The 23,533-nt window shown below is 45.5% G+C and overlaps 1 protein-coding gene across 2 annotated transcripts in view; it reads left to right on the top strand.

Annotated features, from left to right (window-relative positions):
• The window catches only part of KPNA1 (karyopherin subunit alpha 1), a 65,196-nt gene that overhangs the window by 14,014 nt on the left and 27,649 nt on the right, over window positions 1-23,533 (top strand). For both annotated transcript variants that reach the window (XM_029578023.1, XM_029578024.1), the window contains exons 2-5: window positions 16,928-17,061; window positions 18,204-18,311; window positions 21,036-21,135; window positions 21,606-21,700. In XM_029578023.1, coding sequence (XP_029433883.1) covers window positions 16,933-17,061; window positions 18,204-18,311; window positions 21,036-21,135; window positions 21,606-21,700 — 432 coding nt within the window. In that variant the 5' untranslated portion in view covers window positions 16,928-16,932. The remainder of the gene's footprint in view (window positions 1-16,927; window positions 17,062-18,203; window positions 18,312-21,035; window positions 21,136-21,605; window positions 21,701-23,533) is intronic.

The following is a 23,533-nucleotide window of genomic DNA, read 5'->3' as shown; positions in this document are numbered from 1 at the left end:
AGATATGATTTCAGACCCTTTAATTAAAATTGTTAATCTTTCATTGACATCTGACAAGCATCAGTAAGACCTACGTTTCTTAGCATTCAGACAGGTTAATCCACACCAGTGGGTTATGCACATCTACCAGCAGATGGAGACAGAACAAAGCTAACATCACATTATACGTACCCCTCATTGACATCAGCCCGCCAGTATTCTCTGTCTCCAGCAGATGGTGGACTTGCATCTCCCTACTGGCGATCGCTTAAAAACATTTTTAAAAGAAGAAAAGGAAATTAATTCAGCCCACTTTCCTGTGGTGATACCTTATGGTCCCTCCCACAGTTGAGTTTTCCTGAGGTGATATTTGCAGATCCCTCCCTCAATGGGGGGTGCCTTGGTCCAGTAGCTGGTTTTCCGGTGTGGACTTCTCTATGAAGAGACAAATAGCTGAGAGGCTAGCGGGTGCAGGAAACCAAGCATGGCAGTGAAAAACTTTGCCTTCTCCACCCGCAGCTGGAGAATGTGTCTCTGTGCTCGGCCGGGATGGGCTGAGCTCAGATAAGAATAAATATATTAAAAAAAAAAAAGAAAGAAAGAAAAAGGATTCCATTCCCCTTCTGGTCTCTGAGCTCAGCACGCCGATCCAACTTCCGTTCCCGTCACTGTGAGTTGTGGCAGCAAGGGTTGAGCAACCTTTTTGGCTAGGCCCTGCTCTCAGGCTTTGCTTAGATGCCGCGTGGTAGGCTGCAGCGGTGTTCACATGCCGCAAAACAGTGTCTGATGTCTGTTTGCACTTGCACACCTGGGTGTACACTCAGGTGGGCACTCTGGTGGGTGCCTATCTGGACCGTGTATTGGGCGCCTACATTTTGGGCAACCGTAGTGTGCGCTTATAGGTCGGAGCTTGTTTTTTGGGCGCCCTGTCCAAGCTCACTTGTGCGGGCATGCAGCTGGGTGCACAATTGTCGTCAGATGCTTTTGGGAGCGTGCTGCTAGTGGGTATTTATCCATGGTGCTGGTAGAAAAGAAGAATAAGCACCTTACCTTTTGTGCTGCTTGCCATATTTTGGCAACTCAGCCTAGTGTCCCCTCTAACTTGTTTCAGCACTGCTTGGAGGTTCAGGAGAGTTGTTTCCAACTGATTTTGCTGAGCCTGGCCCTTCCCAGCATGATGCGGAAATGGGACCAGAGGGGGAACTGCCAGAGGTTTTGCCTGGTTTTGGGGCTCCCCTAACTAGTTCGTCCATAGGGGAAGGCAACTCAGTGGGCGCAGGATCGATGCCCCCTGGTTTTGGTATGGATCCTTCTGCCTTTTCTTGGGTAGAATTTTTTTTCAAGGGCTGCAGTCCTTTCTTCAGGCACTGTCGGCGGCCCCAGCCAAAGCTAAAAGTTCAGGATCACACGCTGTAGATCCCCCGCAAGCCTGGTGCCGCGAGTAAGCATCAGAATACATCTAGACCTACTACGAGTCACATTGATAGGGACCCGGATGATGAAGGCGATCCTTACACCCTGGAGGATGGGAAAATTCCTCCGGGATTGGTGCTAGATAGGACAATGTTGCGTTTCTCTCATAGAGATGAGTCGCCGGCTCTGATATTCCAGACATTGAAGATGCTGGGGGTGCCGGGTGCTAATTTCATGTCTGACACACAGAAAAATCTCATTTTAATTTCTTTGTGTAAAGCATCGTGTTTCTTCCCCATTATGGATGCTATTCAAGAATTGATTGATCTTGAATGGGGCACCCGGAAGCTAATTTTAAAGGGGGATGAGCCTTGGAAGTGCTGTACCCCCTGAATCCAGTGGCAAGAGAGCAGTTGTGCTTTCTGAAAATGGATGCACTGGCGTGTGGGTAGGTCTCAATCTTTTCATCCCAGGCAGCCCAGGGTAGTTGAGATCACATCAGACCACTGGGTTCTGGAGGGGATAAGAGACAGCTATGCTCTGGAGTTTCTCGGCATTCCTTGAAACGTTTTTCATGGTGTCTCCCTGCAGCTCTTCACAGAAGAGACGGGCAGTGGAGTGTACATTTTGTCGAGGCTTCTCAGCCTGCAGGCTGTGATCCCAGTGCCCATGTGTCAAGAAAATATGGGCCGATTATACTATTTATTCATTGTATCCAAGAAGGATTCCTTTCACCCCATCCTGGATCACAAGGAGTCAACCAGCTCTTGCGAGTGACTCATTCCTGCATGGAAACCTTGCGCTCAGTGATAATGGCAATGCAGTCGGGGGGGGGGGGGTTTCTTATGTCTCTGGATTTGTGAGAAATGTACCTACAAATTCCCATCTGGCTTGAGCATCAACGGTTTCTGCATTTCATTATTTTGGGGTGGTGATATCAGTTTCGAGCACTACCCTTTGGGTTGGCACTGCACCCAGAACCTTCTTCAAAGTCCTGGTGGTGGTAGCGGCAGTGTTGAGAGAGGATGGCATTCTGGTCTACCTTTACTTAGATGATTGGCTAATTGGGGCCAAGAGTATGAAAGAGAGTCTTGTTCTCACGCAAGGTGATCTCCTTGCTACAGGAACTAGACTGGGTGGTGAATTTCGCCAAGAGCAATCTACTGCCATCCCAGACACTGGAGTATCTCAGTGTTCTTTTTGACATGAAGCAAGGCAGGGTGTCCCTACCAGAGAGTCGCATTCAAAAACTGATGATGCAGGTGTGATTGACAAAAATAATGCGCCCAACAGTATGGTCTTACAGGTGCTCGGGTTGATGGCAGCCACCCTAGAGGTAGTTCCATGGGCAAGAGTGCATATGCATCCTATTCAGCACACACTGCTTGCATATTGGAGTCCACAGTGTCAGGACTACTTGATATGGCTTGACTTACCGGTGGAGATCAGCATCCAACTGTAGTGGTGGTTGCAAGCCGATCATCTAAGGAAGGGTATTCCCCTATGAGTACTGGATGTCAAGTGGCATATCATGAGGTATTTCGAGGTTTTTAAATCTCTCAGGAAGACGGACCAGCTGTTTATACTCCACAATGGGAGTAAACAGGGTGAGTTGGCTTAACTGGCTCCGATAGCTTGTTGGATTAAGAAGGTTATCTCGGCCATGTATGTGGATGCTGAGCAGCCACTACCCAGTCAGGTTAGAGCTCCGGCACTTTCATGGGTGGAGATTAGATTGTTTTCTCCTGCTGAGATTAGAGAGCTGTGACGTGGTCCTCCTTACATAACATTTTCTAGGCATTACTGCCTGGATGTGCAGGCCTGGGAGGACGCAGCCTTCGTGCGGTGCGGTGTTAATTGGACTGCGAGCAGCCTCCTGCCCAGTTCGAGAGTAGCTTTGGTACATCCCACTGGTGTCTGAATGCTAAGAAAGGAGAAAATACTACTTACCTAATAATTTCCTTTTCTTTAATGAAGACAAGGTTAATCCACCTTCCCGCCCTTGTCAGCCGGATGGTGGTGCTATTGGCCTCCTGAGAGGCTGCGTTTCCAGGGACTACTGGTGTCAGATCCAGTCCCTAGATTAGTGATGTTACACTTCTTGTCTGAGCTCAGTGTTTTCCTGTTAACTATTTGAATGGTTGTTAATTTTATGATCATGTATTTAATTGTCCACAGCTGGCTTTTGCAGAGAATACTGACAGGCTGATGTCAGTGCAGGGGTCTAGATACCATGACGTCAGCTTTGTTCAGTCTCCATCTGCTGGTAGAGGTGCATAACCCACTGGTGTGAATTAACCTGTCTTCATTAAAGAAAAGGAAATTATCTGGTAAATAGTAATTTCTCCTTAAAAAAAAAAAAAAAAAAGCTGAATGCTGACACAACTATATTGGCTAATCTCCATCCATCCTCTTTACCTTTTGTTACAAAATTCATTGAATCTATGGTGTGCTATCAACTGAATGATTTTCTACCGGATAACTTACAGATCAGTTTCAGTTCAGCTTTCATAAAAGTTTCAACACCAAGATGCTATTAATACCTAGCATTGACACTATCCTATCGATATTTTTTAGTTTTATGATTTGAAACAGTATTTTAATTGCTATTCTTTATGCTTTTTAATTTTTTCTTTTTATTGTCAATTATTTTGTGTTTCATTGTTAATAATCTAGACCATTCTGTGTTAGTCTATAAACCCAATGTAAATATATAAGAACATAAGAAAATGCCATACTGGGTCAGACCAAGGGTCCATCAAGCCCAGCATCCTGTTTCCAACAGTGGCCAATCCAGGCCATAAGAACCTGGCAAGTACCCAAAAACTAAGTCTATGCCATGTAACCATTGCTAATGGCAGTGGCTATTCTCTAAGTGAACTTAATAGCAGGTAATGGACTTCTCCTCCAAGAACTTATCCAATCCTTTTTTAAACACAGCTATACTAACTGCACGAACCACATTCTCTGGCAACAAATTCCAGAGTTTAATTGTGCGTTGAGTAAAAAAGAACTTTCTCCGATTAGTTTTAAATGTGCCCCATGCTAACTTCAAGGAGTGTCCCCTAGTCTTTCTACTATCCGAAAGAGTAAATAACCGATTCACATCTACCCGTTCTAGACCTCTCATGATTTTAAACACCTCTATCATATCCCCCCTCAGTCGTCTCTTCTTCAAGCTGAAAAGTCCTAACCTCTTTAGCCTTTCCTCATAGGGGAGTTGTTCCATTCCCCTTATCATTTTGGTAGCCCTTCTCTGTACCTTCTCCATAGCAATTATATCTTTTTTTGAGATGCGGCGACCAGAATTGTACACAGTATTCAAGGTGCGGTCTCACCATGGAGCGATACAGAGGCATTATGACATTTTCCGTTTTATTCATCATTCCTTTTCTAATAATTCCCAACATTGTTTGCTTTTTTGACTGCCGCAGCACACTGAACCGACTATTTCAATGTGTTATCCACTATGACACCTAGATCTCTTTCTTGGGTTCTAGCACCTAATATGGAACCCAACATCGTGTAATTATAGCATGGGTTATTTTTCCCTATATGCATCACCTTGCACTTATCCACATTAAATTTCATCTGCCATTTGGATGCCCAATTTTCCAGTCTCACAAGGTCTTCCTGCAATTTATCACAATCTGCTTGTGATTTAACTACTCTGAACAATTTTGTGTCATCTGCAAATTTGATTATCTCACTCGTCATATTTCTTTCCAGATCTTTTATAAATATATTGAACAGTAAGGGTCCCAATACAGATCCCTGAGGCACTCCACTGTCCACTCCCTTCCACTGAGAAAATTGCCCATTTAATCCTACTCTCTGTTTCCTGTCTTTTAGCCAGTTTGCAATCCACGAAAGGACATCGCCACCTATCCCATGACTTTTTACTTTTCCTAGAAGCATCTCATGAGGAACTTTGTCAAACGCCTTCTGAAAATCCAAGTATACTATATCTACCGGTTCACCTTTATCCACATGTTTATTAACTCCTTCCTTAGGGGCTTTGACAAAGGAACTATTTATTTACATCTGTATACTACTCGCTATATCCATGGCATTTGTAATGCTTGATCATCATCATACTACTCACATCGTAGATAACTGGAGACAGCAGAGAGTGTTTTGAGTTGGTTTTCATCTTACTTGTCAAGCTGTCAATAGCAAATTTGGTTAGGAAACTTAGTAACAGACTTGAAAGATATACCTACAGGAGTATCACAAGGGTCTGCCTTATCGGCTGCTTCATTTAATATATATCTTACACTCTTGTGTAAACTACTGGCTTGTATCGGTGTAAATTCTATAATTTACACCAATGACATAGTTTTTTGTCCCCTCTGCATCAATTCATGGTCTCACACAGTTGAACTTATATATCTTTGTTCACAATCTGTTAAACAATGGCCTTACCATAACAAAATGTTATTGAATACTGAAAAAACAGAACTTGTCATGCTTCCTTCACTCAAAGACCCCGGATGCTCTTCACACTACTGCATTTGATGGCCAATCCATTCCAATTAAATTCTGTTAAGAACCTTGGTGTAACTATTGATACCAATCTGTCAATGAAACCCCATATTCAAAATAGTTATAACCATTTTTGAACTTCATAATGCTGAGACATGTCTATCCATTGCTACTCCCATGGGGTTTTCGCATTGTGCTATGGCTTTGGTATAGGCAGGCATTGATTACTGTAATGCCCTAATATCTTGGACTACCAGCAAACTCTACCAGAGCTCTACAATTTATTCAAATGCCACTACTCGACTGTTAACTGGTGCAGAGATGTGTGATCTTATAACATCTATCCTTTTATCCCTACATTGGTTACCAGTCCATTGGCATATACAATACTAGCAACTGTACCCGTCCTACGCCCAGGCGGCGAGCCTTTTTATTGGTACATATGCTCTTGTATGGAAGCGTTAGCTGAAAAGGAAAAACTAAATTGTTTTCACCCAGGGCAAGGGACGTGGAGGCACATTTGCTAAAGCCAGGGCTGGCAAAGTTTATTTACCAAGCTGTCTCTTGCACTCCCCCACACCCCTTCTCCTCTCACACACACATTCTCTTTCACTGGCATCCCCCTCCCCTCATATAGGCTTCCTCTCTCTGAAACCCACACTCAAGCATCCCCCCCACCCACCCACTCTTACCTCCCATGCTCTCTCACCCTCCCTGACACACAGTGGGAGCACTGAGAGGAGAGGATCACCTTGAAAGGAATCAGTAAGTTTTTGCTTGGGACATTGTCTTTTTCAAACGTATTGGGGCAAAGTTAACTGTTTGGGAATATTATTTAGTGTGTTTGTGCTTTTAATAGTCAGTAAGGCAGAGAAAAAACAAGTTAGACTGTATTTTTAAAGGGTCAGTCAGTAAGGCAGCTAGTAAGCAGTAGTTAGTGTGATTATTTTTAAAAGTCTGTAAGGCAACTAGTAAGCAGAACTGGGTGTTTATATTTAAAAAAATAAAAAAAAAGTAGTCAGAAGCTAGAAATAAGCTAGGAGCAGTGTATACCTAAGTAAAAAGGTTGAAAAGTTCAGTTCAGTTACTCACCTTGGAAAGGTGTTGAGGTAGTGTGATTTGGTTTGATTGGGTACCAACATTTGATAATCGAGAGCAGCGAGTCACTCTGGCTGACTAACTGAAGTTAGACTGTTTGGAATTCCCACCCCTAGCTCATCCTTTAATTTATAGGCAGGTGCCACTTTCACACAAAAAAAACAAAACAAAAACCCTTTGAGAGTTTGATCAGTCCCTTGTAGGCCACTACCAGACATATAGTGAATTCACTAATACATTTAAAGGACGTTAATTAGACACATTCCTACTCCCATAGCAACCTAAAACTTAACGAGGAACTGAACAAAATTGAGATGAAGGCAGCAGCCCAGCAGCAAGAGGGGGGCTTCCCAGTCTTTTGCATAGTGTCACATGTATGATTTTTTACCCGCCGGTGAGAAGTTGTACATGTGCATGCGATGCAAAGAGCTCCTGGCTCTCAGAGAACGAGTCCGATCTCTGGAGGCTAGAGTGGCAGACCTGGAGGAGCTGAAGCAGACAGAGCTATATAGATGAGACCTTCAGGGACATAGTAGCCAAGTCCCAACTTCAGACTGGCAGCCCTGGTGCTGCCTTGGAGGAAGAAGGTCTCATGATTGGAGAGCATCAACCGGGTGCAGCAGGAAAGGATCCTGTAGCAAGGACCTGCTCTCCAGGTGATGCATTGTCCTTTCGCACCGAGGATATCTCCCCAAGGCCTACTGCCCAGGAGGGAAGGGTTAGGTCGGCCGTCATAGTTGGTGATTCGATTATTAGGAATGTAGATAGCTGGTTGGCATGAGGATCGCCTGGTAACATGCTTACCTGGTGCGAAGGTGGCGGACCTCACGCGTCACCTAGATAGGATTTTAGACAGTGCTGGGGAGGAGCCGGCTGTCTTGGTACATGTGGGCACCAACGACATAGGAAAATGTGGGAGGGAGGTTCTGGAAGCCAAATTTAGGCTCTTAAGCTTAAATCCAGAACCTCCAGGGTAGCATTCTCTGAAATGCTCCCTGTTCCACGCGCAGGTCACCAGAGGCAGGCAGAGCTCCAGAGTCTCAATGAGTGGATGAGACGATGGTGCAAGGAAGAGGGATTCGGTTTTGTTAGGAACTGGGGAACCTTTTGGGGAAGGGGGAGTCTCTTCCGAAGGGATGGGCTCCACCTTAACCAGGGTGGAACCAGACTGCTGCCGCTAACCTTTAACAAGGAGATAGAGCAGCTTTTAAACTAGAACAAAGGGGAAAGCAGACAGTCGCTCAGCAGCACATGGTTCGGAGAGAGGTATCTTCAAAGGATACTAATGATGCATTAGAATTAGGGCATCCCGACAGTGAGGTTCCAATAATAAGAAAAGTAGTCCAAGTGCCTGTAACTAAAAACTCACCTGAACTAAAAAATTCTAACTTATCCCTATCAATTAAAAAGCAAAATGAAAATACAAACAAAAAGCAAACTTTGAAATGTTTGTATGCTAATGCCAGAAGTCTAAGAAGTAAGATGGGAGAACTAGAATGTACATCAGTGAATGATGACATAGACTTAATTGGCATCTCAGAGACATGGTGGAAGGACGACAACCAATGGGACAGTGATATACCGGGATACAAATTATATCGCAATGACAGAGAGGAGCACCCGGGAGGCGGTGTGGCGCTTTACATCCAGGATGGCACAGAGTCCAACAGGATAAACATCCTGCATGAGACTAAATGCAAAATTGAATCTTTATGGGTAGAAATCCCTTGTGTGTCGGGGAAGACTATAGTGATACGAGTATACTACCGTCCACCTGGTCAAGATGGTGAGAAGGACAGTGAAATGCTAAAAGAAATTAGGGAAGCTAACCAAATTGGTAGTGCGGTAATAATGGGAGACTTCAATTACCCCACTATTGACTGGGTAAATGTATCATCGGGACACGCTAGAGAGATAACGTTCCTGGATGGAATAAATGATAGCTTTATGGAGCAATTGGTTCAGGAACTGATGAGAGAGAGAGCAATTTTAGATCTAATTCTCAGTGGAGCACAGGATTTGGTGAGAGAGGTAACGGTGGTGGGGCCGCTTGGCAATAGTGATCATAATATGATCAAATTTGAATTAATGACTGGAAGAGGAACAGTATGCAAATCCACGGCTCTTGTGCTAAACTTTTAAAAAGGGAAACTTTGATAAAATGAGCAAAATTGTTAGAAAAAAACTGAAAGGAGCAGCTACAAAAGTAAAAAGTGTGCAAGAGGTGTGGTCATTGTTAAAAAAAAAAATACCATTCTAGAAGCACAGTCCAGATGTATTCCACACATTAAGAAAGGTGGAAAGAAGGCAAAACGATTACCAGCATGGTTAAAAGGGGAGGTGAAAGAAGCTATTTTAGCCAAAAGATAAGGAATGAGTCAAACAGCTCTCTGACTAATGCATGAAAACTATTGAAACACAAATTATGTGGCTCAATTTACTATATAAACCTTCGTGTTAACGTGTTTTAAATCTCTTGTGGACCTATAATATGAATGCCGATTTTTGTAAACTGTTATGATCTTTGGAATGACACACATAAAATGTTTAAATAAAAAAAAAATAAAAACAAGTTCAGTGCAGTGCTACGTATTTATCAACCTGTCAGGCTGTTGCGATCGGTTAATAAAAAGCTATATGAAATTCCAGTGATCAAATTTGTATGCGTCGGCTGAATCAGGGAATGAGCATTTTCAATTGCCAGACCTTCCCTATGGAACGCACTATATGAGTACACTTAATTTCATGTGTAAAGTAATTTTAAAAAAGCATTAAAAACTTATGTTTCCACAAGTATTTGGAGAAAAGGCCTAATAAATCCCTGGTGGCCTATATTTATGTTAGAAGAGTATTACCTTATTTTATGGGTCACAGCTAGCACCTGCAGCCTCTGATAAATTTGTTTTGTCAGTTTGTTTTTTCTGTTTAGATTTTGTTTAGAATATTTTAAATATGTATGTAAACTTCTGTAAGCCACCTTGAACATGTGGATAAATGTGGGTTAAACATTTTTATAAATAAAAAGTCTTGATTGCATAAGTCATCACACCTTTCTCACAGCAAACCCAAAATCCCTGTACGTGCCCAGATCAGTCCAGACACCTGGGTTTTGCCTCCCCTCCAGCAGATGGAGACAGAAGTTTTTCAAAACAACCCTGGCATATATACCAAGGTGCCACCCACAGTCCCTCAGTCTTACTCTGTCTCCAGCAGATGGCAGCGTTGCAAAACCCACAGTCTCTTCTGATTTAAAAAAAAAAAATTAAAGTTAGGAAGAAGAAGGCCTGTCCGTCTCCCAGGGGGGTGGCAGGTCCTGAGGGGACCATCCTCCCTGGTCGAGGCAGCTGCTCCAGAGGGTCGAGGGCCCTGTCTTGGTGAAGTAGCAGCACTGGGGTGATACTGGGGAGCCCGGCTCACTCACACCAGTAGAAGCAGGAGCCGGAGCTGTCCAGAACCAAGGACAGCATGGGGGCAGGTTTGCGTTTACCAAAAAAAAAAAAATTTAATTAGTGAATCTTTGCTGCGCCGACTCTCCGGTAACCCCCTCCCTTCCATCCTGCGTTGCCGTCTTTTCTTTTTTTTCCGCGTTGTTTGAGGCAAGTTGAGCCCTTCGTTTTTCCGGGCTCGATCATGCCCCGAGACTCGACTTGCCGCGCATGCGGCTCCTCGCGTGGCCGTCTCTCGCATGAAGGCCTCTGCGCTCCCTGCTCGCAGGGCGGTGAAGGATCCTCCACGGGAAGGCCATATTCGCGCTCCGCCGCCAACCACGTAGTCCAGGACGGGTCGGCCCGAGTCAGCTGCACCGCTCCCGATCAGCGCGGGAACGGTGGCCATTTTAGGATCAATGCAGGCAATGGCCCAGAACGCGGGGGGGGGAGGAGGAGATTTTACCCCCTGCGCTGTCTCCATAGTGCAGGCCTTCAGGAGAGGGTGTCCCTATGGCTCCAGATGCTTCTTTAAATGAGGAGCCCTGAGGGGGCTACAGATCTCTCCTCTTGACTCCTCTTTTTCGTCTGAAATTGTGATTCTGATGCACAAAGCTTTTAAAGCCAAGAAAACTGGGAGACAGCAAGCTGCGGAAAAGCTTGTCTTCCCACCATCCCAAAAGAGGTCCCAACAGCGCTCCGGATCCAAAGGGGAGGCGGAGCCACCTCAGTGTAAAAGGCCTTTGCGTACAGGACCGGTTGAGACTGACACGGACTCTTCTCCGCCAGGGACTCCGGATCCTCATTCCCAGCCCATGGGGGTAGCGGACGGAGACCCTGACTCCCAGCCTAACTTAATCCAAGGTGGTCTAGTACTGGAAAGAGATGATCCGAAGGTGGTTCGCCTCTTTAAGAAAGAGGAGTTGAGTCCGCTTATCCCGGTCATTCTGGGGGAGTTAGGTTTGGAAGCCCCGCCGGCAGAGTCACGGTTGGGGGTGATGGATCTTGTATTAGTGGGTCTCAGGGGTCCCACGGTTTCTTTCCCTTTTCATTTCTCGGCCACGGACCTTCTCTTTAGGGAGTGGGACACTCCAGATTTGGGGTTTAATGTCAGTAAGACGATGGACAAGCTATATCCTCTGCCGGAGGAAGCTTTGGATCTGTTGCGAGTTCCAAAGGTGGATGCAGCGGTGTCTGCGGTCAGCAAGAGGTCCACTATACCGGTTACGGGAGCAGCCGCCCTCAAGAACTTGCAGGACAGAAAGTTGGAATTGCAGCTCAAGAAGGTGTTTGAGGTATCCGTGCTAGGGCTCCACGCAGCCATGTGCAGTAATTTCGCACTGCGTGCGTGTCTTCGCTGGGCCCAGCAACTCCACGCCAGGGCGGACCTCTCTGAGGGGGGGCTAGCCAGGCAAACCGGCTGGAGGCGGTCATTGCATATAGCGCGGATGCTCTCCACGACCACCTACCACGTCGGCCAAATCGATGGTGTAGGCTGTGTCTGTGCGTCGGCTACTCTGGCTACAGCATTGGGCTGCAGATACTTCGTCCAAGGCTCACCTCGGTTCCCTTCTTTTTAAAGGCAAGTTGTTGTTCAGGAAGGAATTGGAGGATATGATACAATCTCTGGGGGAGAACAAGGTTCATAAACTACAGGAGGATAGGCCCCGGTCCAGGGGATCTTTTACAGCTCGGTCTCGGTTCCGTGGTAATCGGAGGCCTCGACCGGCACAGTCATCGGGGTCCTCCTTTCATCCCGGTTCCACCAGACAACAGTCGTGGAATCAGTTCTTTTGAGGCCGGCATTTTGGCAGGCCCGGGTAATCCCCCTGTCTGCAGCGGGGACTAAGGCCTCACTATGAGATACCGCCAGTCCATTCCTCGGTACCCATTGTCCACCATGTGCCAAACGTGGGAGCCAGACTCTCGCTCTTCTTCGAGGAATGGACCAAATTAACGTAGGACCAGTGGGTCCTCACCGTGATAAGTCAAGGTTATGTTTTAGATTTTATACGGTGTCCTCGGGACAAGTTCCTGATCTCTCCTTGCGGGTACCGAGAAAAACGGGAGGCGGTTCAAGGAACACTCCAGGGCCTGCTGGTCTTGGGGGCTATAACGCCGGTTCCTTCTGCAGATCTACGCAGGGGACGCTACTCCATTTACTTCATAGTCCCGAAAAAGGAAGGAACATTCCGCCCAGTCTTAGATCTCAAAAGAGTCAACCGATGTCTTCGGGAACCGCGTTTCCGGATGGAGACTCTTCGGTCTGTCATCGCCTCAGTACAGCAAGGCGAATTCCTGGCGTCCCTGGATCTCACGGAGGCGTATCTCCACATCGGCATTCGGTCGTCTCATCAGAGATTTCTGAGATTCTGTATACTGGGGAAACATTTTCAGTTTCGGGCTGGCCACCGCTCCAAGAACGTTCATTAAGGTGATGGTGGTGGTTGCAGCGCAACTCCGGAGGGAAGGCTTGCTGGTGCACCCCTACCTAGACAATTGGCTGATTCTGGCGAAGTCTGAGGCTTTGTGTCACACAGCTATCCGCAGGGTGCTTCAGCTCTTGAGATCCCTTGGTTGGGTGGTCAACCTTGCCAAGGGTCATCGCGTTCTCTGGAGTTCCTGGGTGCTTGGTTCGACACGGCACAGGGGAGAGTATTCCTCACCGCAGAGCGGATAGTCAAGCTTCAGGGACAGGTGAGGGACCTGATGTCCATGCAGATGCCCAGGGTGAAGGATTACTTGAGTCTTGGGGTCCATGACATCCACTCTGGAATTGGTGCCCTGTGCCTTCGCTCATATGTGTCCGTTACAATCAGCATTGCTGTCCCACTAGAACCTGGTGTCGGAACAGTTCCATCTTCTGCTGCCGCTTCCGGACTCCACGAGACATAAGTCTCGACTGGTGGCTTGTCTCCAAACATCTGGAGCGTGGAGTACCCCTGGTAATGCCCGACTGGACGGTCGTCACCAAGGATGCCAGTCTCTCCGGCTGGGGAGCGGTTTGTCTGGGGAAGTCGGCCCAGGGGCAATGGTCTCGAACAATCTCAGTGGTCAATCAACCATTTGGAAATCAGGGCCATAGCTCTGGCCTTGGAGGCCGCCTTCTCGCTCCTTCGGGGGAAGTCGGTCCGGGTATTGTCAGACAACGCAACCACTGTGACCTATATCAATCGCCAAGGAGGAAGGGAGTCATTCAGTGGCGACGGAGGCTCGTCTATTAATGGACTGGGCAGAATTGCATCTCGTCAGCATTGTGGCTTCTCACATTGCTGGGGTAGACAACGTGCAGGCGGACTTCCTCAGTCGCCATCATCTCGATCCCGGAGAATGGGAGTTGTCCGAAGCCTTTCAGCTCATCTGCGACCGGTGGGGCACGCCGAGCATGGATCTGATGGCAACATTTCAGAATGCCAAGGCTCCACAGTTCTACAGTCGGCGCAGAGACGGGGGGCCGAGGGGGTCGATGCCCTGGTACTTCCCTGGCCGGCAGACATCTTACTGTACGTTTCCTCCTTGGCTGCTGATCAGCAAGGTGCTCAGAAGAATAGAGCTCCATCCGGCAGAGGTGATTCTGGTAGCTCCGGAATGGCCGAGGCGCCTCTGGTTTGCGGACCTGCTTAATCTGTCCACCACGGCTCCCCTGCGGTTTCGGGAGTCCGCGGCTCCTCTTCATCAAGAGGCGGATTGCTTTTGTCTCGCGGCTTGGCTTTTGAAAGGCAATGCTTTAAAAAAAAAAAAAAAAAAAAAAAGGGTTACTCTGATGCGGTGGTGGCCACACTGCTGAGGTCAAGAAAACAGTCTACTTCCCTGGCTTATGTTAGAGTCTGGAAAGTTTTCGAAGCTTGGTGTTCGGATCGCAAGGTGGATCCTAACAGGGCGTCTGTCTCTGACATCCTATCTTTCCTGCAAGCCGGTCTTTCTAAAGGTCTTTCCTGTAGTTCTCTCCGTGTACAGATTGCGGTGCTCGGTTGTCTCAGAGGGAAGGTCCAGGGGGTTGCGTTGGCCTTGCACCCAGATGTGGCACGTTTCCCAAGGGGGGGCTAAGCACTTACGCCCTCCGCTTCGCCACCCGTGTCCTTCCTGGAACCTCAATTTGGTACTCTCGTCCTTTTGTGCGGACGACGCTAAAGGATCTTACGCTGAAAGAGGTATTTTTGGTGGCGATTTCTTCAGCACGTCGGGTGTCCGAATTGCAGGCGTTGTCATGCTGGGAACCCTTCTTGTGGATTTCTGATTCAGGGGTGTCCTTACGAACGGTCCCCTCCTTTCTCCCAAAGGTGGTGTCTTCCTTTCACTTGAATCAATCAATCGAACTTCCCTCCTCCGATGTGGATCGCTCAGATTCGATGGCCAAGGATTTACGGAAGCTGGATGTCCGCAGGGCTCTGCTCCGGTATCTGGAGGTTACGAATCCTTTTCGGGTATCAGACCATCTCTTTATTTTGTGGAATGGTCCACGTAAAGGTGGGATGGCCTCCAAGACTACAATAGCTCGTTGGCTGAAGGAGGCCATCAGTTCCGCGTATTTACTGCGTGGTAAGACGGTACCGGTGGGGCTTCGCGCTCATTCTATGCGTTCCCAGGCCTCTTCTTGGGCAGAATGTCACCAGGTTTCACCCCAGGAGATTTGCAGGGCGGCTACTTGGAAATCTTTGCATACATTTTGCAAGGCATTACCGGAGAGTCCGCTCATATAAAGTTTGTTTGTGTCTGCTTATTTACCATGCATTCTTGCCTTTTCTATTGGTTCTGCCAGTTCTGTTCCCAGTTGGAGCTTTCAATGAACCTTAAGTTAGTTAGCTGTTGAATTGAGCTTTATTCCATTCTGCTTTGACATTTCGTAAGACTGAGGGACTGTGGGTGGCACCTTGGTATATATGCCAGGGTTGTTTTGAAAAACTTCTGTCTCCATCTGCTGGAGGGGAGGCAAAACCCATGTGTCTGGACTGATCCGTGGTACTACAGGAACGAAAGTTATCCGGTAAGAAACTAATTTTCCTTTGGCTCCAGTTGAAAAGATTGTCTTAACGAGGCCCGTAATAAATTAAAGCTCACCTGTGTCCCGTTGCAGTAGTTTAACTAATTTGAATGTCTGGATGAAGAATAAAGTTGTTTAGTAATAGTAATATTTATTATACTATAACAATTTTCAATACATTTAAAAACTGTATACAGTAGAATTGCATGATTAAATACAAAACAAAAAAATCAAACATTAATACAATAATATAAAATTACCAAAAGCTGAAGTTAAAACAATCAATCAAAAACCTGTGAATAGAACCAGACTTCACTGATTTCCTAAATTTCATACAATATTTCACCAATATGCAGTTGATAGTCTAAATTCTAGAGTCCTATCCATTTCAAAAATCCAAAGAAGACAATAAAAAAGTTAGTGGTTGAAAATATCTGCTGAAATTGATAAGGAAATCATGAAAGAGTACCGAAATTTGAGCTCTGCACATTTTCTGATAGAGTCTAAGAGCTTTATTTATAGGCTCTCATGCCCACAATATGTAGACTGAATAAAGACTTGCCTGTTGGTATCTGTCTTGTAGCAACCAAAATGCACTCAATGCTGTCTTTGCATTCATAAAATTTCCAATTTCTTGCTTATTATTTCCAAAGATTTATTTACACAACATTTCTCGGTCAGAAACATCCCTAGTAAGAGAGTCCTTTTCATAAAATCAAATTCGGTTTTCCTTTGCATAGCTTAAGCTTATTTATGTCCTCGTGTAATTTCAGTTTTAGGCTAATGCACGTATACTGGTACTTTTGAAATATAGCTATTCTGTCTTTTAATTGTTCTCAGCCTGTCAGCTGCTATATTTCTGGGATTCCAGCTCAGGTGCCATGAGCCCTTGTTTGCAGCCTTCAGAGATTTTTAACCCTTTACAAACCCCTTCCCAGCCTAGCTATCACTGTAACTGTCTTTGGTCATAAGGCACGGATGGGAACCCAGTATGAGTATACTTCATGACTGTCCAGTTGGTGTTGCTGAAGTGCAGTGACTGGCATTCGCTCCTTCACAGGGACTTTGATCTATGTGCCTGCAGTTTCCATCCCCATCTGGCCTGAGAAGCAGGAGCTGGGTCTGAGAACTCAACCTGGATCTCTTGGGCAGCAGTACAGAACAAGCCTCGCTGGGCTATCAGAAGTGCTCAGATGTAACATTCTTAATTTTTTTTTTTTTTTTGTCTGTAAGCCAGATGAAGTAAAGTACAGAACATAGCAGGGCACTAACTTTGCAGCCAAGTGAATGTGACAGTTTGTGACTTGTGCTTTAATAACCACACACCCTGGGTGTGTTGTGCAGTCTCTTAACATCTTAATTTGCTATTAACGTAAACTACACCCTGGAGTTTTTCCGTTGCACCAATGTACAGGATAGGTCCATAGAGATGCAGAAGCTCATTTTCAAGCTCATCTGTTCCCAGTATAGTTTGTGGTGAAACAAATCTTTTCCTATTTCTGAACATTCATTTGAGCTAATTATGTTTTTGTGCTTGCTATCGTAGTCACCATGACCAGCTCAGGAAAAGAGAATTTTCGACTGAAGAGTTACAAGAATAAGTCCCTGAATCCTGATGAGATGAGGCGGCGGCGAGAGGAAGAGGGTCTTCAGTTACGCAAACAGAAACGGGAAGAACAGGTATTGCCATTGTTACTCTCTAAATCTTCAGAATTAAATTTGGATCTGCTTCTTTGTACTGTTGTTCAGGTCTTCACACCTTCTGAATGAGGGTAACATACTATATTATCACTGCTAATGCTCTATAATCAATGGTGATAGATCTCCTGTGCCATTCTTTATTTCTCACAAGACAGTAGGAAACCTAACTTTCTCAAAACCAATTACATTGTCAACGTCTGGGACATGCATGTATGCAAATCATGTAATGCCATAATCTCGACATCTAGTTGAAATGGCTGGCTCCGCTTGATTGTGCACAGTGCAAAGGGACAGCAGAGATGGCGAGTTTTCTGAGTCTAATGCAAGAGGAGAGTCTTGGCTAAGATCAAATGTAAGGTTGGAGTCCTGAGCAGAGTATGATCCCTTCTTAGCCTTTTGACTGAGATTGAAAATCTGTACAGTATTGAGGGGTGGACGGGGTTGGACAATGTGTCATTCAAGCCTCTGGAGGTCCAAATGAAACTGTTGGGACCCTGATTTAAACTAGGAAGAGTACTCCTTCTCTTATAAAAAGATGATGATGATGATTGATGTGGGAGTGAAATATGAAATACTGAAAAAAAAAAAAAAAGTAAAGCCAGAAAGAATACTACTGATTTTTCTATAGGTGTCCATGAAGTGCCCTGTAAAATAGTGCAGATAGCGCATCTCTCACAGATTCATCCTGCACTCTGGCAGAGTTAGCCAATTCGGCATTCTAACATTCCTCTTCATACCCCAGATCACTCCAAACTCCTAGGCTTTACCTCCTTGCCAGCAGATGGAGACAGAGAAGAAAAGCTTTACTGACACTGCTATATATATTAGCGTGCCACCTGCAGCCCATCAGTATCTCTCTGTCTCCAGCAGATAGTAGAAGTGTAAAACCTGCATTCTGGGGATCCCCAGCAATGTACAGAGGAGATGCATCCTGTGAGGCAGTAAATCTGCAGGCTTGCAGGGCTTAGAAAATAGTCATCCATGTTCAGGCTTCGCTGGGAGCCCAGACTCTTGTTCCAGAACTGAAGGTGCTGTGCTTTGGTGCTGTGAGGATTTAGATCATCTAAATGCATTTCTTGAAAGTCCAGTGTATCAGAGAGAATTTATTTTTGTTCTCTTAGTTATTTAAGCGCAGAAATGTTGCCAATGCAGAGGAAGAAACGGAAGAGGAAGTAATGTCGGAGGGAGGCTTGCACGAAGCTCAGATCAATAACATGGAGATGACATCAGTAAGTAAAGTGCTGGGAATGAGGGAGGTCTTCATTCATTGATTTTATTTATTTATTCTTTTATTACCTTGAGGGGCTCTGCATGAGAAAAACATTGACAGGTCCAGATTTCTTCCAACATTTTTTTTTTTTTCGCTCAGATGTAGCCAGACCTCTCGCCAAATTCTTGGGGCTTCCCCCTCATCCCCATATTTCTTTGTGGTCCTGGAGATAGCACCTCAGTTGTAGGACCTAGTGCTGCTTCCCACGCAAGCAGGAACAGAGGTCTTCCTGTTTCTGGGTAGATTTAGAACGTTTATTCTTTTGCCTTCTGCATGAAGGCACTGCAGTCACTTTTTATTTTTATTTTTTTGATTAAGCAATCCAGAGAAACCTGCCAGCACTCAGTTAAAAATAGCACCCTGCGAGGGCATGACATTTATGTTCTGATCCAGACATCTCTTACGGAGTTCATTTTGCCAGGAAATTTCCAGTCACATGTGGCAATGGCACTATATGCGCAGCTGCACAGTTCTCAAAACAAAGTGGAAGAGAAGTATCAATTATTTTTATACAAGTGTAAAGGACCAGTCCCCCTTTGATGCACTCGCATGTAGTTTCAACATGCCATTTTTCTTTTTCAGAATACCAGCTGGTCTATTATATAAATAGTCTGGATGGTGGTCTGCCGTGCTTACTTACAACCACTTAGCAGCTGTAGAGGGGAAGCTGAAGCTTTTATGAAAAGCCTCACGCATTTAGGAACGATTGCTTTCCTAAATCTCATTGAGGAGTGTGTGATTTTTTCACATTTTTCTCCTTTAAGGATTATAGGTTTCTACACAGGGGAAGGCATCATTCTTTCAGGTCTCCACAGGTTTTTCCTTTGAATTTTGCTGCTCATGGACTGTGAAGCCAAATCAGTGTATTTATTTATGCCAGCATTTATGTACTACCCTAAACTAGGGTGCCATCCACCAGATTCCACACAGGTGCAGTGAGTCCCTTCCCCAAAGAGCCTACTGTCTGGATGTATCTGAGGCAGCAAGGTCACAGTGAGTGTCAATAGGAGAAGCTGAATTTGAACCCCGGTTTTCTGGTTCCTAGCCTATTTGAACCAGTGGGCCACCCCTTGTCCCTTTAAAACAGAGCTGCATATAGGCTAATCCTTAAAAACAAAAAAACAGGTGGGATTAGTATGATCACATTTTAAGCTAACCATAATAAAACTTCTGTAAATCTTTGTGCTCTTTTTTTATCTATTGATATACTTCATTTCAAATGTATGTAATAATGTAGTAACCAAAAAACAAACTTAATGTATTTATCAGCCTTAAACTGTCCCTCCAAAATATTTAGCTCCTAGTGGATTTCAGACAACAGAAAAAGGGATTTGTGAAAAATCTTTCCAAGTGTTCATAGCAGCATATGTTTTTTCCAGCTGAAAAAAATCACTGGACAAATGGTATATAGAGAAAAGAGAAAGCAGTATGAGGGAGAGGCACATTCGCCCACTGGCCTCCATCGGTCCTGTGGGGAGGACAGCAATCATTTGCCTATGTGCAGGACAAACAAATTTAAAACCATGTGTTCAAACTAGGGAAGTAACCAACTTATTTCAAGGGAATGGTAATTAGTGGCAAAGTCTTGTCTCATTGAGTGTATTAAATGGTTGCCTTTTTTTCATCTTGCTTTTTGTGCATGTATGTATATTGTACCTCTGAACAATTTTTATTCTCTTGACTAGAAAAATGACTGATCTATGCAGAGATTTCCACAAGTCCTTTTTAATTTGGAGCTTAAAGTTTAGAATCCTTATTGACAACCTGCTTTCATGTACATGACTGAGACTGACTGGCTCAATAGTCCAGGAACATTGTCATTTGGGAGACATGGGTTTGATTGCTGAACTGGCTTCTGCATCACAAGTATTAAGGGGCTGGGGATGCTATGGAGGCTGCAACATTCGCAGCCTCCAGGGCAGTGTCCCAATTCTTCCCTCAAAAGCAGTACCTGCCATCTGCTTCTAGGATGTGCTTGGATCAGGAGGAGACCTAACCTGTGACCTTCAGTCAGAGGCCTGCCACTATGAGAAGGCAGAAAAGGGATGAAGAATGGGGCGGAGGCTGGCTCGGTGGCCGTGTGCTGTCACACTGAAGGAGCTGGGTTCTGCTCCTGCTTCGGGTCTTCCATTCCCTGCATTGACTGGGCTAAGAATGCTGCGGAGGGCATTTGAATTAGGGTTTATGATTACAGGGTTCTGAAATGAATCCGGTTTCATGACTTCCAGCCAAGAACTGTCACTGCATGACTGGGCTAAAGTAAGTTGGAGGGGGTGGGATATGAAATAGGGAGAAAATCCTGAGTAGTTGCAAATGAAGCTATGTGGTGGTACCTGTTTCCAGCCCCAGTTCTGATTAAAATGGAAGCTCAGAGGATCCTGAACCAGTCCCCCTCCCCAATAATTGGGAATAAAGGCCTATAGGGCTAGATATCAGGGGAGAGGCTGCTGGATACAAACTACCCCCCCCCCTCCCTCCACCACAAAAAAAGAGATGTTATGTGGGGAGTGAAGACAAATACTTACGTCTATCAGTTCATAAATGCAATTCCAAGTAGCAAAGCCACAACTAGTTTACACAGGTTTTTAACATTTACTGGCTCACATGCGAAACTGAAACCTTCCCTGATGTATTTGCTTTTTCTTGTGCTTGCATTTTGGCTTGGTCCCTTCCATCCCTCCAGAGTGGTGTCATCACTTCTGACATGATTGAGATGATTTTCTCTAACAATCCGGAGCAGCAGCTGGCAGCCACCCAAAAATTCAGAAAGCTGCTCTCCAAAGGTAAGTACTGTGACAAATGCAAGTCAGGCAGTTCTTATTGCCCCCCAAATCTCTCTCCTTACTTTTTCTTTCCAGGTTGCATTTGAGACATATGCACAACATTCATATTTTCTCAGCTTTATCCTACATTCCCTCCCCAGGACTCATACAATGCTTTGAAAGGGCAGGATTTCATTTAGATAGCGTCTACAATTGCATTGCAGATGTTTGGCTTGAAATTTCATTGTCAAATCTCCATATATAATTTGCACCTGCTTCTATGTGAGTAGAAATGGAGGACCTGCTGGCTCTATTTTTAAAGGGAAGCTCCCCGAGGAGTTTCCATTTAAAAAATGAGCTTGCAAGATCCCTGCAGAGTCTCCATAACTGCCCTCTAGAAGTTAAACATAATACACGTTATTTTTCTCTAGGTTAGCAATGCTTGGAGTACTTTTCACTAAAAAGTTATTCTGGAATTTTTTTTTAAATAGAACCTAATCCCCCAATTGATGAAGTCATCGGCACTCCAGGGGTGGTGGCCAGATTTGTGGAATTCCTGAAAAGAAAAGAAAACTGTACATTACAGGTACTAGGAATGTTTGTTTCTTTATCTAAATTAATATGCCTTAAAGGAGCAGTCATCAACAACTCTCCCTGTTTTTCTCCATCTAGGCTTTTTTAGTTTAGATACGTTAGGGCAAGGTACCTTCAGTTGCAAATTGGTTTAGAAGCTTTGATACATATTTTTTTTTTTTGGTCAAAAAGATACAAGAAAATTTTAAGTAATGACATGGAGCTAGGTGGGTAGCCAGCTCAGTTTTCAGGAGCCTCAGCTTGCCATGATGCATTACTAGCATGATCTCATGGCACAGTACTAGAAGAAGCATAGATGAATATTGAACTGAGAGAGAAATTTAAGAGTAGATGATGATAGGTACCTGCTCAGAAAGAATAGCCTACATATCTGAGGGAAAACAGATATAAGGAAAGATTTCCTTCTCTGCTTCTGCCTCTGATGTGAATAAATGAATCAGTATGCCATGAAACAGTATTATTGGAAGGATTCAGTTTCCATCACTATGGACCATAAAGCCCTTTCATCAGAGTGGTGCCAGGATGCAAAGTAACATCACCCTAAAACCAAACTTAGAATTGACAGAAAACTGCATTTTAAAAAGAAAGTTACAGTCTATGGGGAAAAGTGTCATGCAGTGCTGTGAAATTGCAACAAAACCAAACCCTTTGCTCACTCGATGTTCACAAAGCCAGAGAGCCATTCCTATCACTTCTCCTCAGCATGCCCTAATCCATGCAGGTTCCCTCTTCAGTCGTTTTTTTTTTTTTTCCCCGTGGAGCTTTTGCATCACAGTTTTGTGAGCTTGTGGCTTTTCTGGACAGAAATTGCCTCTGAAAACTTTTTCCACTGTTCTTTTCGGGTTTTCTCGTGATTTCATCAAACACAGGTCCCTCTTGGTTCCCTGTAGTCTCCTCAGGTTTTTCGATGGTTCTGTACGTTTATTTTTGCTTCCATTCCCCCGTGGCATCAACCACCCGGCGTCACCCTGTTGATCTCTATGTCGAGGGCATTGGGTTAATAGTCATCCACCTTGGCTCTGGGGAAAGACCAGGCTGAGCACAGAGGGAAGCATCGGCACTGGTCATCCTCAATGCACGGTGCCGGGCTCAGGAAGGCGCCGGCTCATGCCCTGGAAGCGACTCCATGTGAGGAGAGCCCATCCTCCATCAATTCTGGGGGTCTGCAACGGCCTCCACCGGTCCTGGTGCCAGTCGTCTATCCACCTCTGGGATCTGAGGAAGATTTGGACACCCCTCCTGCCTCCCAGTCAGTTTTGGCATTGGTGATTTGAGGAGGAACTGGAGCGCAGGGGTCCAGCTGGTGATGCAGTGGGCGTTGCAGGACATCGAACCAGCGGCACCAACGGTGCTGGCACTTGCCCTGCTGGAACAGCTCCACATGCTTATCAGTGTGTTACTGACCCAGTTGGCGCCAGTTCCCGGGAGGCCATTGATGCCAGGGGGGACACCGATTCTTCCCCCGACTGATACGGTGTCCGTCGTTAGTTCCACCAAGGAGGAAGCTCCGTTGAGGCCAGCAGGGATACAGAGGCCTGCAGCCCGCCCCCCCCCCCCCCCCCCCCCGTCCAGCTTTGCCAGGACGGGCACCGGTGCCATAGATGCCCATGCCTCTAGACGAAGGCCGAGCAACCATAGCTCCATCCCCTGTGGATTACAGTGAGGATGAGGCCCCTTGGGGGACAACATTGCAGAATCTTCAACTGAGGACTCGGCGGGTCTCCCTTCAGAACAGTCTCCTCCAGATGAGCGAAGGAAGTCATCTCCGGAGGACTTGACCTTCTCAGATTTTGTACGGGTGATGACAGAGGCCATCCCATTTCAG

Source organism: Rhinatrema bivittatum, chromosome 15, assembly GCF_901001135.1.
Source record: "Rhinatrema bivittatum chromosome 15, aRhiBiv1.1, whole genome shotgun sequence".
In the NCBI taxonomy this organism is placed as follows: domain Eukaryota; kingdom Metazoa; phylum Chordata; class Amphibia; order Gymnophiona; family Rhinatrematidae; genus Rhinatrema; species Rhinatrema bivittatum.
This window is presented reverse-complemented; position numbering and strand designations above follow the sequence as displayed.